The 12898-nt window shown below is 45.5% G+C and overlaps 1 protein-coding gene across 3 annotated transcripts in view; it reads right to left on the reverse strand.

The window, feature by feature from the left end:
• The window catches only part of pcnx1 (pecanex 1), a 32328-nt gene that overhangs the window by 16250 nt on the left and 3180 nt on the right, over positions 1–12898 (reverse strand). For 2 of the 3 annotated variants that reach the window (XM_034562734.1, XM_034562733.1), the window contains exons 3-11: positions 10873–10978; positions 9248–9284; positions 8530–8718; positions 8299–8364; positions 6468–8192; positions 4281–4410; positions 2413–2606; positions 724–817; positions 24–81 (exon numbers count right to left, since the gene is read on the reverse strand). In XM_034562734.1, the coding sequence (XP_034418625.1) occupies positions 24–81; positions 724–817; positions 2413–2606; positions 4281–4410; positions 6468–8192; positions 8299–8364; positions 8530–8718; positions 9248–9284; positions 10873–10978 (2599 nt within the window). The remainder of the gene's footprint in view (positions 1–23; positions 82–723; positions 818–2412; positions 2607–4280; positions 4411–6467; positions 8193–8298; positions 8365–8529; positions 8719–9247; positions 9285–10872; positions 10979–12898) is intronic. The other variant, XM_034562735.1, reaches the window with a different exon arrangement.

Consider the following 12898-nt stretch of genomic DNA (forward strand, 5'->3'; position numbering starts at 1 on the left):
ATACACGCACGTTGGGTACTCACCAGGTCATGAGGGTAGAAGCGAACTGAGGTAGAACTGGAGAGGTGGGAGTCGGTGTCCCTGCAGGGCAACAGACAAAAATGAGCATGCGGATGAGAGAAAATTATCTGCTGCTCTTACTGTATTAAAATCATGATCCATTTCCTGGTGACCTCAAACTAAACAGCCAATGGGCTACTTGCTTGGCTTTTGTACTGTACCGTTATGTTTTCAAAAGCTAGGGGCCATGTCACACACACACCGATAGAGCCAGTGGAGAAGCAAAATATGCAACACCACACTCCAGTCAAAGACCAGGCAGATTACTGGACACAGTGTGATGGAAGACGAAAAAGATTATTATTATTTTTTTTTTAAATAGAGCACATTTAAAAGCATGGTAGACCGAGCATCATTAAAAAAAAAAAAAGAAATTATGCTCTCCAAATCCACACGTGACTCATCTTTGTATGAGCCACGGTAGAATTTAAAAACACCTACATTCCTCAGATTAAAATGTACAAGCCCAAGAATGCTCCGACGCTATCTCAACACAACATTTCAGCGATATAATGATCTGCTCCCGGTCAATATAGAAGTCAGATGTTGTCCTTTTTTTTTTTTCTTCAAATTTTGTGGCTACGGCTAAATTGTGAGAAACTACAAGGTCATCATTTGGAAATCTCACTAAACCGATGAGGTGATTCTACATGTGACACTAACCATATGTTATTGGAGGCTCGTCTGGTTGCAGGTTCAAAATTGACCAGGGACATCTCACACCCGCCGACCTCGTACAAGGAGGGCGTGAGCTTTCCTGGAAAACAACAACAACAACAACAACAACAAGTGAGGCCACGGAAATCACAAGCAAGAGTGACTTTGTCTGTGGGAATAATGTCATTCAACTACATGTTCCCTTGTTCACAGGAATTAGATAACCTTGGTAATTTTACTGCGTTCATCAGAGCTAATGGGATCATTTCCTGCTCCGTGTTCTTCTGTTGCTTTATGTCATTTATCCTGAGACATAAATGTAGTGTAGCTCAACAACTATAGAAGGTCAGACATCCATGACAGGCTTATTTCAACTATGTCTCCAAATCCTTCAGTGTCCCACACAGACAGGCTTTAACAGCCTCTGCCTGGTTGAACATAGCTTCTCTTACAATGTTATTTATTTCCATTCTATTGTGCTTATGGCTATTGCGAGAAAATATCTTAAATAGATTCTTAAAATATTCCCAACAGTCCAGGAGGAATATAAAAAAGGTTGCCGTGGTAACGCTGCTCCCGCTCAGGTTAATGAAAACTCAATTGCAATCCCAACTACCAGTATTCAGTGTGAATCAACAAATGGTACAAGAGGTACAAAATATTCTTATATTCTTATTTTCATTACTATGGGGTGACCATGCAACTGAAAATTAACTAAGATGAATCGATTGATGCTTCAGGATAAAAAACAAAATATGTATTCATGGATATTTGATGAGGATATGACCCAAGTAAAATCTTTGCAATGCATTATTTCCTCATCAAATGATCAGCTTTCGACACATTTTCTTCATGCTACTGTACACGTTGTGTTGCGTAAGCCCGTGTCTGACATCAGGGTTGCATATCAGATATAGCCAAATTAGTGACCTCATGTGAAATTAGACAATAATTATTATTGCTCTGCCATTACAAGCACAGACCCAGACACCACCAAGTTTCTCATAATAGCCCTCTGCCCTGGGTCAAATTATGAGTAGCTGCGGTAATTGATTTACCACCGGTTCAGAGGAAGGACAGAAAAAACAGCCCTTACAAAACCCAGATTTTCTTTTAACAATAATTGACCCCGAAACGAATATCAGTAAAACATGTCAATGTAGAGGCATCAAGCGCTATCCGAGTGAGGTCAAGTATTGGCTACAGACAGTAGCACAGACGGTGATAAATGGAGCACGGATAATTGAGACTTGGCTTTGACCGATTGCGTCAATCCAACGAGCGTGTGTAATAGTGCTCTGTGTGGCCGACTGCAACAGTCATATCAGTGACTAGCTTTCTTCAAGCAACCCAGAACCACCAGAGCAACTATCGCAACTTTATAACCAAAGCACCGAAAAGAATATAGAAGAAACAAAAGCGGCACTCACAAATAACGGGTCTTTTTGTATTTTTGGTTTATTGTGGGGGAAAAAAAGGCATTGAAAAACAACCCTTTGTTTCTTGTTTACTTGCCACTACTGTGGCCCCAATATCGTTGAATATTTGGAGCCATGCTCGCTGCCACTTTCAAATAAACCACGAGAATACAGCAGAAAGAAAAAAAATCCGTCATATTAATCCACCTCCCCACTAACTCCCAATCCAACTCTCTTCCCTCAGAAGTTCCTTTATCTGAACATCTCGGCTCCCTACCCAAGTCATCCTGCAAGCTGGTGGCGCCAACCGTTGAGGCCTTGTCCTGAGAACCCTCCAGGTGTGTGCTTCCATTCCTGGCCAGCAGGGAGGCGCTTGCGCTCAACACGGTCACCTGGGACGGGGTTCTGGATGGCTGACTTTTCACCTGGGAGGCAGAAGGCTGGGAGGCCTGGGTGAGAGCCTCCTGGAGACTGTTGGAGGAGAAGGGGAGGAAATGAGAAGCGATGGAGGCCAGAGGGGTTCTGTTGACATACAGCCATCGGGGGGGAGGGGAGGGGGGGGTCACAGAGGGATTACAGGTGATATGATGCAGACGCTGCTCCAGGGACGAAAAATGTCCGAGACCAGGTGTTGAGTTTTGATGTCTTAAGAAAGTTTAACAGACATTATGGCTACATTTCTTTATCACAAATATATAATCTTTTACACACGATTTGTATCTAATAGTCAGTTAGTGATCGCAACACAAGTTTATTTGTATTTCTCATGTTACACATTTAACGGCACCAGCTACGGACGTCTTTTGTGACATTGAGTGAAAGGCATGTATAAGCTTCTTCTAAAAGCTTTAAAAAGTGGAGATACTTTGCAGCAATGCTGATAAACTAAACCACTTGTAGATAACTGAACAGTATTAATATTCAAATTAATACTATTTTAATGAATCATAAAGCGACAAAACTATTTGACAAAGCCTAAGATGTCCGGTGGAACATTAAGAAAGTAAAAAAAGTGTTTTGGGAGGGGAGAGACAGAGGAAGGTGGAGGGGGGAGGGGGGGGGGGGGGGATCAGTGGAAGTTTATTGACTCCTGGCAGGCTACGCACTTGTTTTCCTCGCTTAACACTTTTCTCGGCTCAGCATTTCGAAATGTGACCTTGCTAGATAGATGCAGGAAAATACGGAGTCTTGGCTAGAGGCGAATAGCCGTTACAGACCCCAGGAAGTGACACACATCCCCAGCATACGTGGAACATAAACATTCAGCTTTCACGTGTTCTTCGTTTTGTAATGTTAACGGTGCTAAAACGGCCACTTTAAATACAGCCGGTCATTTGGAGATATATCTCTGAGGGGTTTTATGCTTATTTGACAGGAAGGGAGAGAAGCCGTGACCTTACGACACGGGTCTCTCTAATCAGGCTACGACCTCAGATTTGAAATAATCTGCAGGGACGTCGTCAATCGTGTCAGGATCGCTGTCATTTTGGACAGCAAGGATAAAAACACAACTCTGTCCAAAGAGGACTCAAGGTCAGCTCCCACATAAAGCAAAAAAAGGGACTGATAAGGCCCAATTTGACAAAATGCTAAAACGGTGCAGTCAGGCCACTGCACAACTCCTTTTAATGTATGCAAAACTGGTTTAAAGGTGTTAAAAGTAGGGATGTTAAAATCAATGGAGTAGCTAAAGAGTCTTACAGTTAAAAGCAATAAAAACACAGTGGGGACAGACTTAACTCCCTCCTTAGAGAGGTCTCTCAAAAAGGCAATGTGAGACAGCTGGACGCCCACGTGTGTTTTATCATGGGCAGGTCTGAAAGGAGACGGCATGTCATTCGAGTAGATTAGTCAGACCCTGTGGCTTTGAGTTAAAAAAAATTACTTAAAAAAAAAAAAGTGCATATTATAAACAGGATGAAAAGAGTCTTGAGAAAAAGAGGACGAGGGACATCACATGCAGAGTGGAGTCACCCATCCCATGACATCGAGCGAGAGGTCATGCACTGCGGCGGACGCACATGGGGGAGCGAGAGAGAGAGAGAGAGAAAGAAAGAGAAAGAGAAAGAGAAAGAGAAAGAGAAAGACTCCTGGTAGCATGCTCACAGCGACAGAAAACGGTTCCCTGCTCCATGCACGGCGTACCTGAGAGGAGATCCAATGAGAGAGGCGGGCGGGGTGGGGTTACTCCCTGCGTTGTGTCGCCGCCGCACAGCCTGCCGACGAAATGTGCTACGTTCACGCCGAAATATGACCGTCTCCTCGCTCCCCGGGCCTGTCATGGTGAGAGACAATCATTGGCCAAACAGCTTGGATGGGTTTCCTTTTATTGAGAGCTTAATGTGGACACCAGCATGGAGGTGATGCTTCCATATTTTATGCTGGATTTCAAAAACAGAGCAACAACAATTACAAAACCTGCTGCTTGAACTTTTAGACGACTAATAGAAGAGTTTCACTCCGGAATGGGAGCAACCATTTGGGAAAAGATAAACAGAACAGCCTTGTAACGTTCGCTGGACAGCATCCACAAGTGGTGAATAAAAGATAATGAAACACTTCCAAGATCCTATTGAGTCAGTTGCTTCAAAGTGAGACAGGGTAACACTTGGAAGACAAAATAACACATTCTTCCCTCAAAAGTTGATTTCAGACGTAATAAAAACACAGCTTCACTCAATTACACACACACACACACACACACACACACACACACACACACACACACACACACACACACACACACACACACACACACACACACACACACACACACACACACACACACACACACACACACACACACACACACACACACACACACACACACACACACACACACACACACACACACACACACACACGGCTCAGTAGCTCATGGTGCCTAATGTTAGCAATCTTTAAAGAGATATTGCTGTATAGCTGCTTCTCTACCTGTGCTCTACATGTTAGCACTGACTGTCATACTGACTGGTGGTCACAGTTGAAGGTCTTCATCAAAAGTGACACTTGCTTTAAATGACATTACCATTGGGCACAACTGGACGTGTAAGCACCCGTCTCTTTAAGGCCACCCTCCCAAACAAAGCCCAGATCGGTCAGTGGTGTCTGGTCTACACAGCAGCCGGGGTCTCACTGGGTGTGTCAACGAAGCGTCGCTTCTCCCGGTGACCCAGATGTGACATCGCAATCTAACGGAAATCCTCGACGGCTCGTTTAAAAAGGCTGTGTGCATTCCTCCGTGGATTGAATGTGTTGATGTATATCGCACCTCGAGCTGCTTTATAATAAAAACAAATACATGAAGATCTCATGTTATACAATATGGGACCTTTAGGTTAGCTAACAATAGCAACTGGGTGTACGTGTGTTGAGCAGGGGTATTTTTCTGTCAAATGCATTACTCATCCCGTGAAAAGATTTTTAGGCTCGCTGCAGTAAACTAACATTTAAACACAACGATACCAAGTAGAGTGAGAAGTGCCACACAAATGTTCTCAGTCCAGTAAAGTCCCACGGATAACCACGACTAGGGACTTCAAGTGAAAGTCATCGAAAGATTTAACGACCAGAGAATGTTCCCATATGACACTGACTGTGACGGCTTAGAGTCAGGTAACCACAAATCCAGACAGCAGGAATAAAAAAAACAACTCTGAAATCTTTCCGACCAACAGTTGGCATGCCCAGGCATATCCTGCCTCTCATACTGTACATCCCAGGAGGCGCACACTCTAGAAAAGCTCAGGAACAATCAACATCATGTAAAAAGGTCCACGACACACAGGAGCCAAAGACCAAGACAACTAAGAATATGGGGGGAGGAAGAGGGGTTAAGAGTGTCTCTGTGTGGATGACACTAATAAGAGAGCTGCAGTTTGTCTATCCTCAGCACAAAGCGCACACTGTGCCGTCATGCTAATAGTGATCTACACAAGGAAGACTACGATTAGGTCAGAATTGTCACGCCTTGGAAACTCACCATGGTTACACTGAAACACACAGTTTAAGGATGTTCTATACACACGCATCATCCAGGTACCCACTGTCACTATCTAAAATCTGCAAAGTAAGCCCAAAGAACGAAAAGTAGGCTAATAATAGTGACTACATTCTGTCTGGGGCCATTTCAGTATAATACAGTTCTGCTGATGATTCACAAAATAGAGTGCATGTCCAAACAAGTGCAGTAATCGGGCGCGTGAAATGTGGATTTGGTTAAACATTTCTCGTGATGCATTTCAGAGAGGACATGAAATGTGTACTAGTCATCAAACAGCCAGACAGAATGCAAAGTGTACAGTGTGTCAGCGCGCCGTGTGAGGTACGTACCCCGCAGGGAAGCAGCAGTGGCATCCTGAGGCTCAGTAAAAGCTGCCTGATTGGGCAGACTGTTTCTGGAGCGGGTCACTGACTCCAGCTGGGAGGCCCGACCCAGCAGGGACGCCGCGTCGAGGACTTCCCCTTCTTTGGCTTCCAGGTCCGACTTGGAGGTGGTGAGGGGCCGGGGCCCAGCCGGAGCGCCGAGGCGGCTGGGATCGTTAAGGCAGGCGGCCGTGCCACTGTCCAAGCTCAACACTCTGGCATGCGTTTTGGCGCTGCCCGTGCTGGGGGCACGGCGGGAGTTGCGCCGCTTCCCTTCCGTTCGCATCCTCGCCTCGGACGCCGCCGCGGCTTTTCCCGTGGAGGAGGAGGCTGCAGTGTGCTTGGCTTTCAGGGCCCTGTAGCAGCCCTCTGGTGAGTGGCAGGAGCGTGTAGTGGCGCTAGACGAGCTGTCTGTGCTTAGATGGTGGGTGGAGTGGAGACTGGAGGCACAACTGAGTTCACTCTGGTCGCTGGAGTCCCCCTCTCCACCCGCAGTAAACACAGCACTACAAGGCTTGGCCATACCACGCAAGGACATATAGTCCCGGTGGCGGCTGGCGTCAAAGCTGCTCGCCCTTTTCTTGCCAGTCCGCCGGCGTCCACTGCGCCCCGTCGACAGGGAGGAAGTCCTCTGAACAATGTTGGCCGATTTGGGCTGACCGTCGTCTTTCACCTGCTCCGGCTCGGCGGCCCCCACACCTGTCGAGCCGTCAGCGTTGGTCCTGATGCCAGGCTCTTCCTGGCACCTGCCAGGCCCTACCAGCTCTTGGGTTGCGGAGGACGGCGTGTCAGCGGGTTGTTTAGCGGTCACCTCATTGGCATGAGGGTTTTTATTGGCCTCCCTGGAGGGAAGGTTGCTGACGCCTCGAGAGCTAATACTGCCGAGGCTTGAAGTCCTACCGTCTGCGGGTGCAGATTTGGCATCTCCTCTGTCCCGCACGGGCTCATCCCCTGAAAGTGAGAGCAGGCTCTCCACATGTGTCGAGCTGGTCTGTTCGCTGTGAAAACTGCTGATGGTGCTGTTGGTGTCCCTGTCTGTGCCACTGCAGTAGCTCTCAGTGGAGCCACTACTGCGAGTACTCAAACTCCTCAGGCTATCAGCACTCCGCTCCCCTCCCTGGGACTTTGCTCCTCCAACTGAACCTTTCCCACCACCACCACCGCCCACCTCCACCTGGTAGAGTCCTGAGCTACCCTCCCCTGCCTCCCTGGAAGCGGAGCGGGCTACTCTGCGTGGTTCTTTGTGCCGATAACACTCTATTCCCGAGGTGGAGGGCACAGCTTGGTCCTGCTGGTACAGCCGCTCCGCCCCGTCTCTGACACACACCCCTGGCCTGTGTGGCCTGGCGGCCTCCAGCTCACACACAGGGTCAAGGCCACCTCTCCTGGGCGGAGGGTACAGTGTGAAGTCTGGTAGACACGGGTCAGGGAAAGCAGAACCCGCCGAGCTGGAAGTCCGAGGCAGGCCCCGAGCACGGAGCTCCTTCCTATAGCTCTGAGATTGCATGGATGCATGAGTGGTCACCTCGGTGTCACAGGAGGAGTGCGACAGGCTGAAGTGATAAGCAGCAGAATTACAGAGATCAGCCGTCTCCCTGGACAGCTCCGAAGGACACAAGGAGGTTGACGGCTGCATGGACGCGAAGGAGTCGTTGGGGACAAGGCAGTACATCTTTGTGTCCGATAGCAGATCTGAATGGACACAAAGAACAGCAGCATTCGAGGACGCTGTTGGGATGCCACAGCCAGTAACACGAGGAAGGGTTTTGTTTGTATGCAAATGCCAATGCGTGTTTACCATGATCGTGGCTGCAGCTCTCGACAAGAGTCAAACTGATGTCATCGGAAGTCTTCCCCACATCTCCTGCGAAGATGGGAAGAAAGCAATTAAGAGATGACAAGTTTAATCAATTATTTATACATTCACAACCACTAACCCTGGGCGCCCACACAGAGAGGATACAGAAATAGATAGCCCTGCCTTTTTCTCAGAATCACTACTTCTGGGGAGGCGCTGCAAGTTGCATACCTGGAACAACCAGGTAAATATCTTGATCTCTTCTGAATAGACTCCTCGAATGCCCCGATGGCTCTGCAAGATAACCTTTGAAACAAAGACGCGACTGTTCTTTGCAATCGCTGCTCCTCAAATCCCGCCAGTCTTTCTTCGGTGATACCACTTGGGCATTTGTGATGGACAGTCTGAGCGGACGGAATCCTTGAAGGGAAGAAGATTAAAAAGCTAAACCCCAGCAGAGCCCTTTGTGCTACTTCGCAGCCACTTCCTGTCATCCCAAACGGCCGGCTAATTTAGAATGGCATCGAACAGGCTCGGCTGAATTATTCAGTGGACGCAGTCGCCTCACTCGTACACGGGACATTGGACCCAAAAGCAAAGCAACAAGTTCATTAGTTGTCTTCTTCCTGGAGAATGACTCCCATGCTGGATCTTACAGTGTTACTCTTCTCTTTTCTTTTCTTTTTTTACTCAGCAGTTCCCGTCTGAAGCTGCCTCATCTAAGTGTTGACTGTGGAGGTCACAGGGACACTGAGTCAGACTACATCTCCCGAGCAGCTGAGGTGATCATGGTCGGGGATGTGGTGATCCCACAGAAAAGAAGAAGCATCACAGGGTCACAAAGAAGACTGAAGAACTTACGAGTAATGCGTTCGTACACAAGTCAGTGCTTCTATAAACACAAAAAGGACAATGATTTCAGTATCCATGAAAAGGTAGACATAGTTACCTTTGGCTACTGTTGCTCTTCCGTGGGTGGATGCAATCTGAAATTTGAAGGAAAAGACGAGTTAAGCCTTTTGTCGGGATATCAAAGCCACATTTCTGGAGTTAAATGTGGATCAGAGCAAACGGAAAAGATGTGTGATCATTGGAGAGCGCGACATCCAAAAGAAGACGCGGCCGGCGCTCCTTCACTGTCATTACAGAGAAACGTCGGCACCCGGCAGCTGAGCGGCGACTCAAGGACACGCGGCACAAAGACGCAGCAGCGCCCGTGGGGATTCAGAGGTTAAATATATCTCGCGGAATAAAAGGGCGTAATAACTTTGAATGTTTAAGGAGATATCAGCTGACAAGCAAAGCTATGTGAGGATCATACCTAATGAAAAGATCCCTCTACACACACACAAACAGCTACTTCCTCTTAACTAGCAATAACACAAGTCTTAAACTTGCACTTCTACTCCCCGGGTTTGTCTCCGACGTTTTCTTGTGCTTCTTGGATGGGTTACAGTAAACACCGTACAATGGGAGGAGGTTCTGTGGGAAGATTAAAGTTGGTTCCGTGGAGCATGTAGCAGTAGTTCACTGGGTATTCATCACTTGTAACACATGATTTATAAAACTATTTTGTGATCAAACTGCTCCTTTTGACCGAGTGCGGAGAAACTCTTTTCTGCAAAAGAAAACAATAGAATGTTGTTTGTATATAAATACACGTGTGAAACTGAATGGAAAGTCCTGAAGTAGTGATTCAAAGAAGACACATGAATCCTGTGTGTTTCAGTCACAAAGTATGTTTGTTTTGCTTAAATCGGGCGGACATAGTATTCCAGCAGACAGTTAGTCTCCCCTCATTACTCCCTATGCAACAGCCAGTAGTGATGTACTGCAATTTGTACATCAACAACCCCGCAATTCAAAGCGTTGCATTGCAGACCGTTGCATGCCACGGATACTACTTTTATTCATTTCACTTTTTTTTTTTTTTTAGGGCAGTTAAGTGCATACTCAGAATTCAGACACTCAAAATAAAATGGCAAACAGTTAATATAGTGTACTATATTGCAGTTATTATTAAGAAAACAAATATTAATCTGTTAATTACGTTTGAAGTGAATTGATTGTCCATTTAGTCACTAATGCTTGTCATCATTTTAGAAATTGTAACCAGGAATCCAAAACACAAATACTTTCAATTATATACATAAATAAATAAATACTACAATTGCAAATCCTTAGATTGTGAAACACTATTTTTTCATTTATTTAAAAAAAGAAGGGGTTATCTTTTGAGGGCAAGCAATAAATGTCATCAGACATTCAAAACTCCGTCTCTCTTTCTCTGTCTGTTCTCATTTGTGTGGAGTAGAACAGATGATGGTTGGTTAATACATGCATGGATTTGTTCATGCTGATTTTCTTTGGGAGGGAATCAGAAATACCAGCAGGCTGATAGTTTTGCACATTTGCTGTATTTCATAACAGCAAAAAATATATATTAGTGACATTGAGTATACTGTATATATATTGATCTTCCCTTCCCTAAAAAGGAAGAGGAGAGCATTGGGTCTTGTAATCACGGTCATCTTGTATTCAGCCAAGTCGACGGTAAGCAGCAGATCTGCTTACCTGCTGGTTCGACTCCAATCCAATGTAGGAGTTCCTGGAGCTGCAGTCCACTGGTGGAGTCTCTTGCCTGATGAAGTCTGACATCTCAATACCCCCTCCAGGGTCCCTGTACACACACACACACACACACACACACACACACACACATCTTAATACATTGGCATTACCAGCACAGTGCACTCCCTCCTTTAAATCTGATTGGATGGCACAGACTGAAGCGTGACGGATGACGGACAGTCGTCTCACACCGGACTCAATTTAGAGCTGAACAAATCATGATACTTTTTTTTAATTATTTTACAAAACCAAATGAAGGAGCAAAAACGGACGAAAGCATCCATGTAGATTTCCCCCGGGCCTATTTTTAGCCCGGACGCGCTTGCTTAACCGTTCGGTATGTCGAAACAAACAACTTGCCAGGGAACGTCTATAAATCATTTCTATATGCCAAAAACATTTCCTAACGGGCCAAATAACCACACAAACAGTCCAATTGATGAACTACGACGCGTAGAGCGGAGCCTCGGAGAAGAAAAAAAAAAAAAAGGACCGGTGAGTGGAAAATGGGTTGGCGGGGATGCAAAAAACCACCTTGATCAACTTCAGCTCGTCTGCTCCACTGTAAACTCAAACAACCCGGAATGTGACTCCAGATGTGTGGGCAAAGCGGCGGCGACTGCCCCTGTGGTCGAGAGCGCTCATTCTTCTCGTTGCATTCCCCTTCTCCCAGCGTCCCGCTAAGCACTCCCCTCTGGAATGTGAATATGAGTCACTTCTTCGAGTCCTGGGCAGTAAAACGTACAAACCTCGCTGGCTTTTAGTTCCTTCTGAATGAGCGCTAAACCTCTTCATTAACAATAAATAAATAAAAAGGCCGAAGCCTGGCATTCAGAGATGAGGTAATACGATGACATGATCAATCTAAATTACTTGCTTGCTTGTGTAATTCATCATTAGTTGGTAATGTCATTGTTCAACCACGCTAAACATAGCCCTCATACTTATGAGCTCATTAATGTCCCCGATTGAAGAATCATTTAGCACATATTTCACTGTCAACGTGCTTGGCTTTAAAAACATCTGGGTTGTAGTCAATTATTGTGCTTTGAGGATATTCAGTGATTTTAAAGATATCAAATGAAGCAGTAAAATGCTCCAAAATCTAGTCGGCTTATGTACTCTACAAAAGAACCTGTGGCACAGGAGGTGTGACAAATTATATCACATTTAATGAGCAAATATTCACGTGTCTGTACTTCACACCGGGACACAAGACACATGAATACCACTCCAACAATGCCTGTGCCACGGCGTCAGAGCAGCGCATTAGAAAAAAGTGAGAACAAATGAGAAACCAGCTACATCCTGGGTAAAAGAGCATGCTCACAACTGATATTAACTCAAAAAGGGTACCCTGTGGACTTTGTCACTACTTTTAGCTCAAGGGAGAGATACTAGATGTTCATAACAGACAATGGTCAACACCTCTGAAAACCGCAATCATTTAAAGTAAAAGCTTTTACTTTACTAGGGGGATTTTTTTACTTTTGTATTTAATTAGTTCAGACCTCACAAAATCATTGTTTGGTCGCATGTTACCATGACTACGCATCTCCAACCAGCAAGGAGGCTGTCAGAAAGTGGTAATAATTAACGCTCGCTGCATCTGAAAGGATACATACTGTTGTTATTTACACAAACATGGGCTGAACCACAGTACACATATAGAGTATGTACTATGCAGGGAACATGCACATTTCAGATGCAACGAATGTGTAACACTGAACGTTAACAGAAATACTGTTTACAAGAAAAACTCAACAAGTCACCTTTTAGTATCCTTAAAATCAACAACACACTTTTCAGCACAAATAAAAAAAAGGAAAGAAACTAAAACTAATTGAACAAGGGAATAACTGAATACTTTGGAAGGACGTTTTCCACCAGATGCACTGGTGATTAAGCATGCCTGTTGTGTATCATCAAATAAATTGAAATGTCTATTGTCTTTTAATACCTCGCCCTT

This window comes from Cyclopterus lumpus, chromosome 22 (genome assembly GCF_009769545.1).
Source record: "Cyclopterus lumpus isolate fCycLum1 chromosome 22, fCycLum1.pri, whole genome shotgun sequence".
Classification (NCBI taxonomy): domain Eukaryota; kingdom Metazoa; phylum Chordata; class Actinopteri; order Perciformes; family Cyclopteridae; genus Cyclopterus; species Cyclopterus lumpus.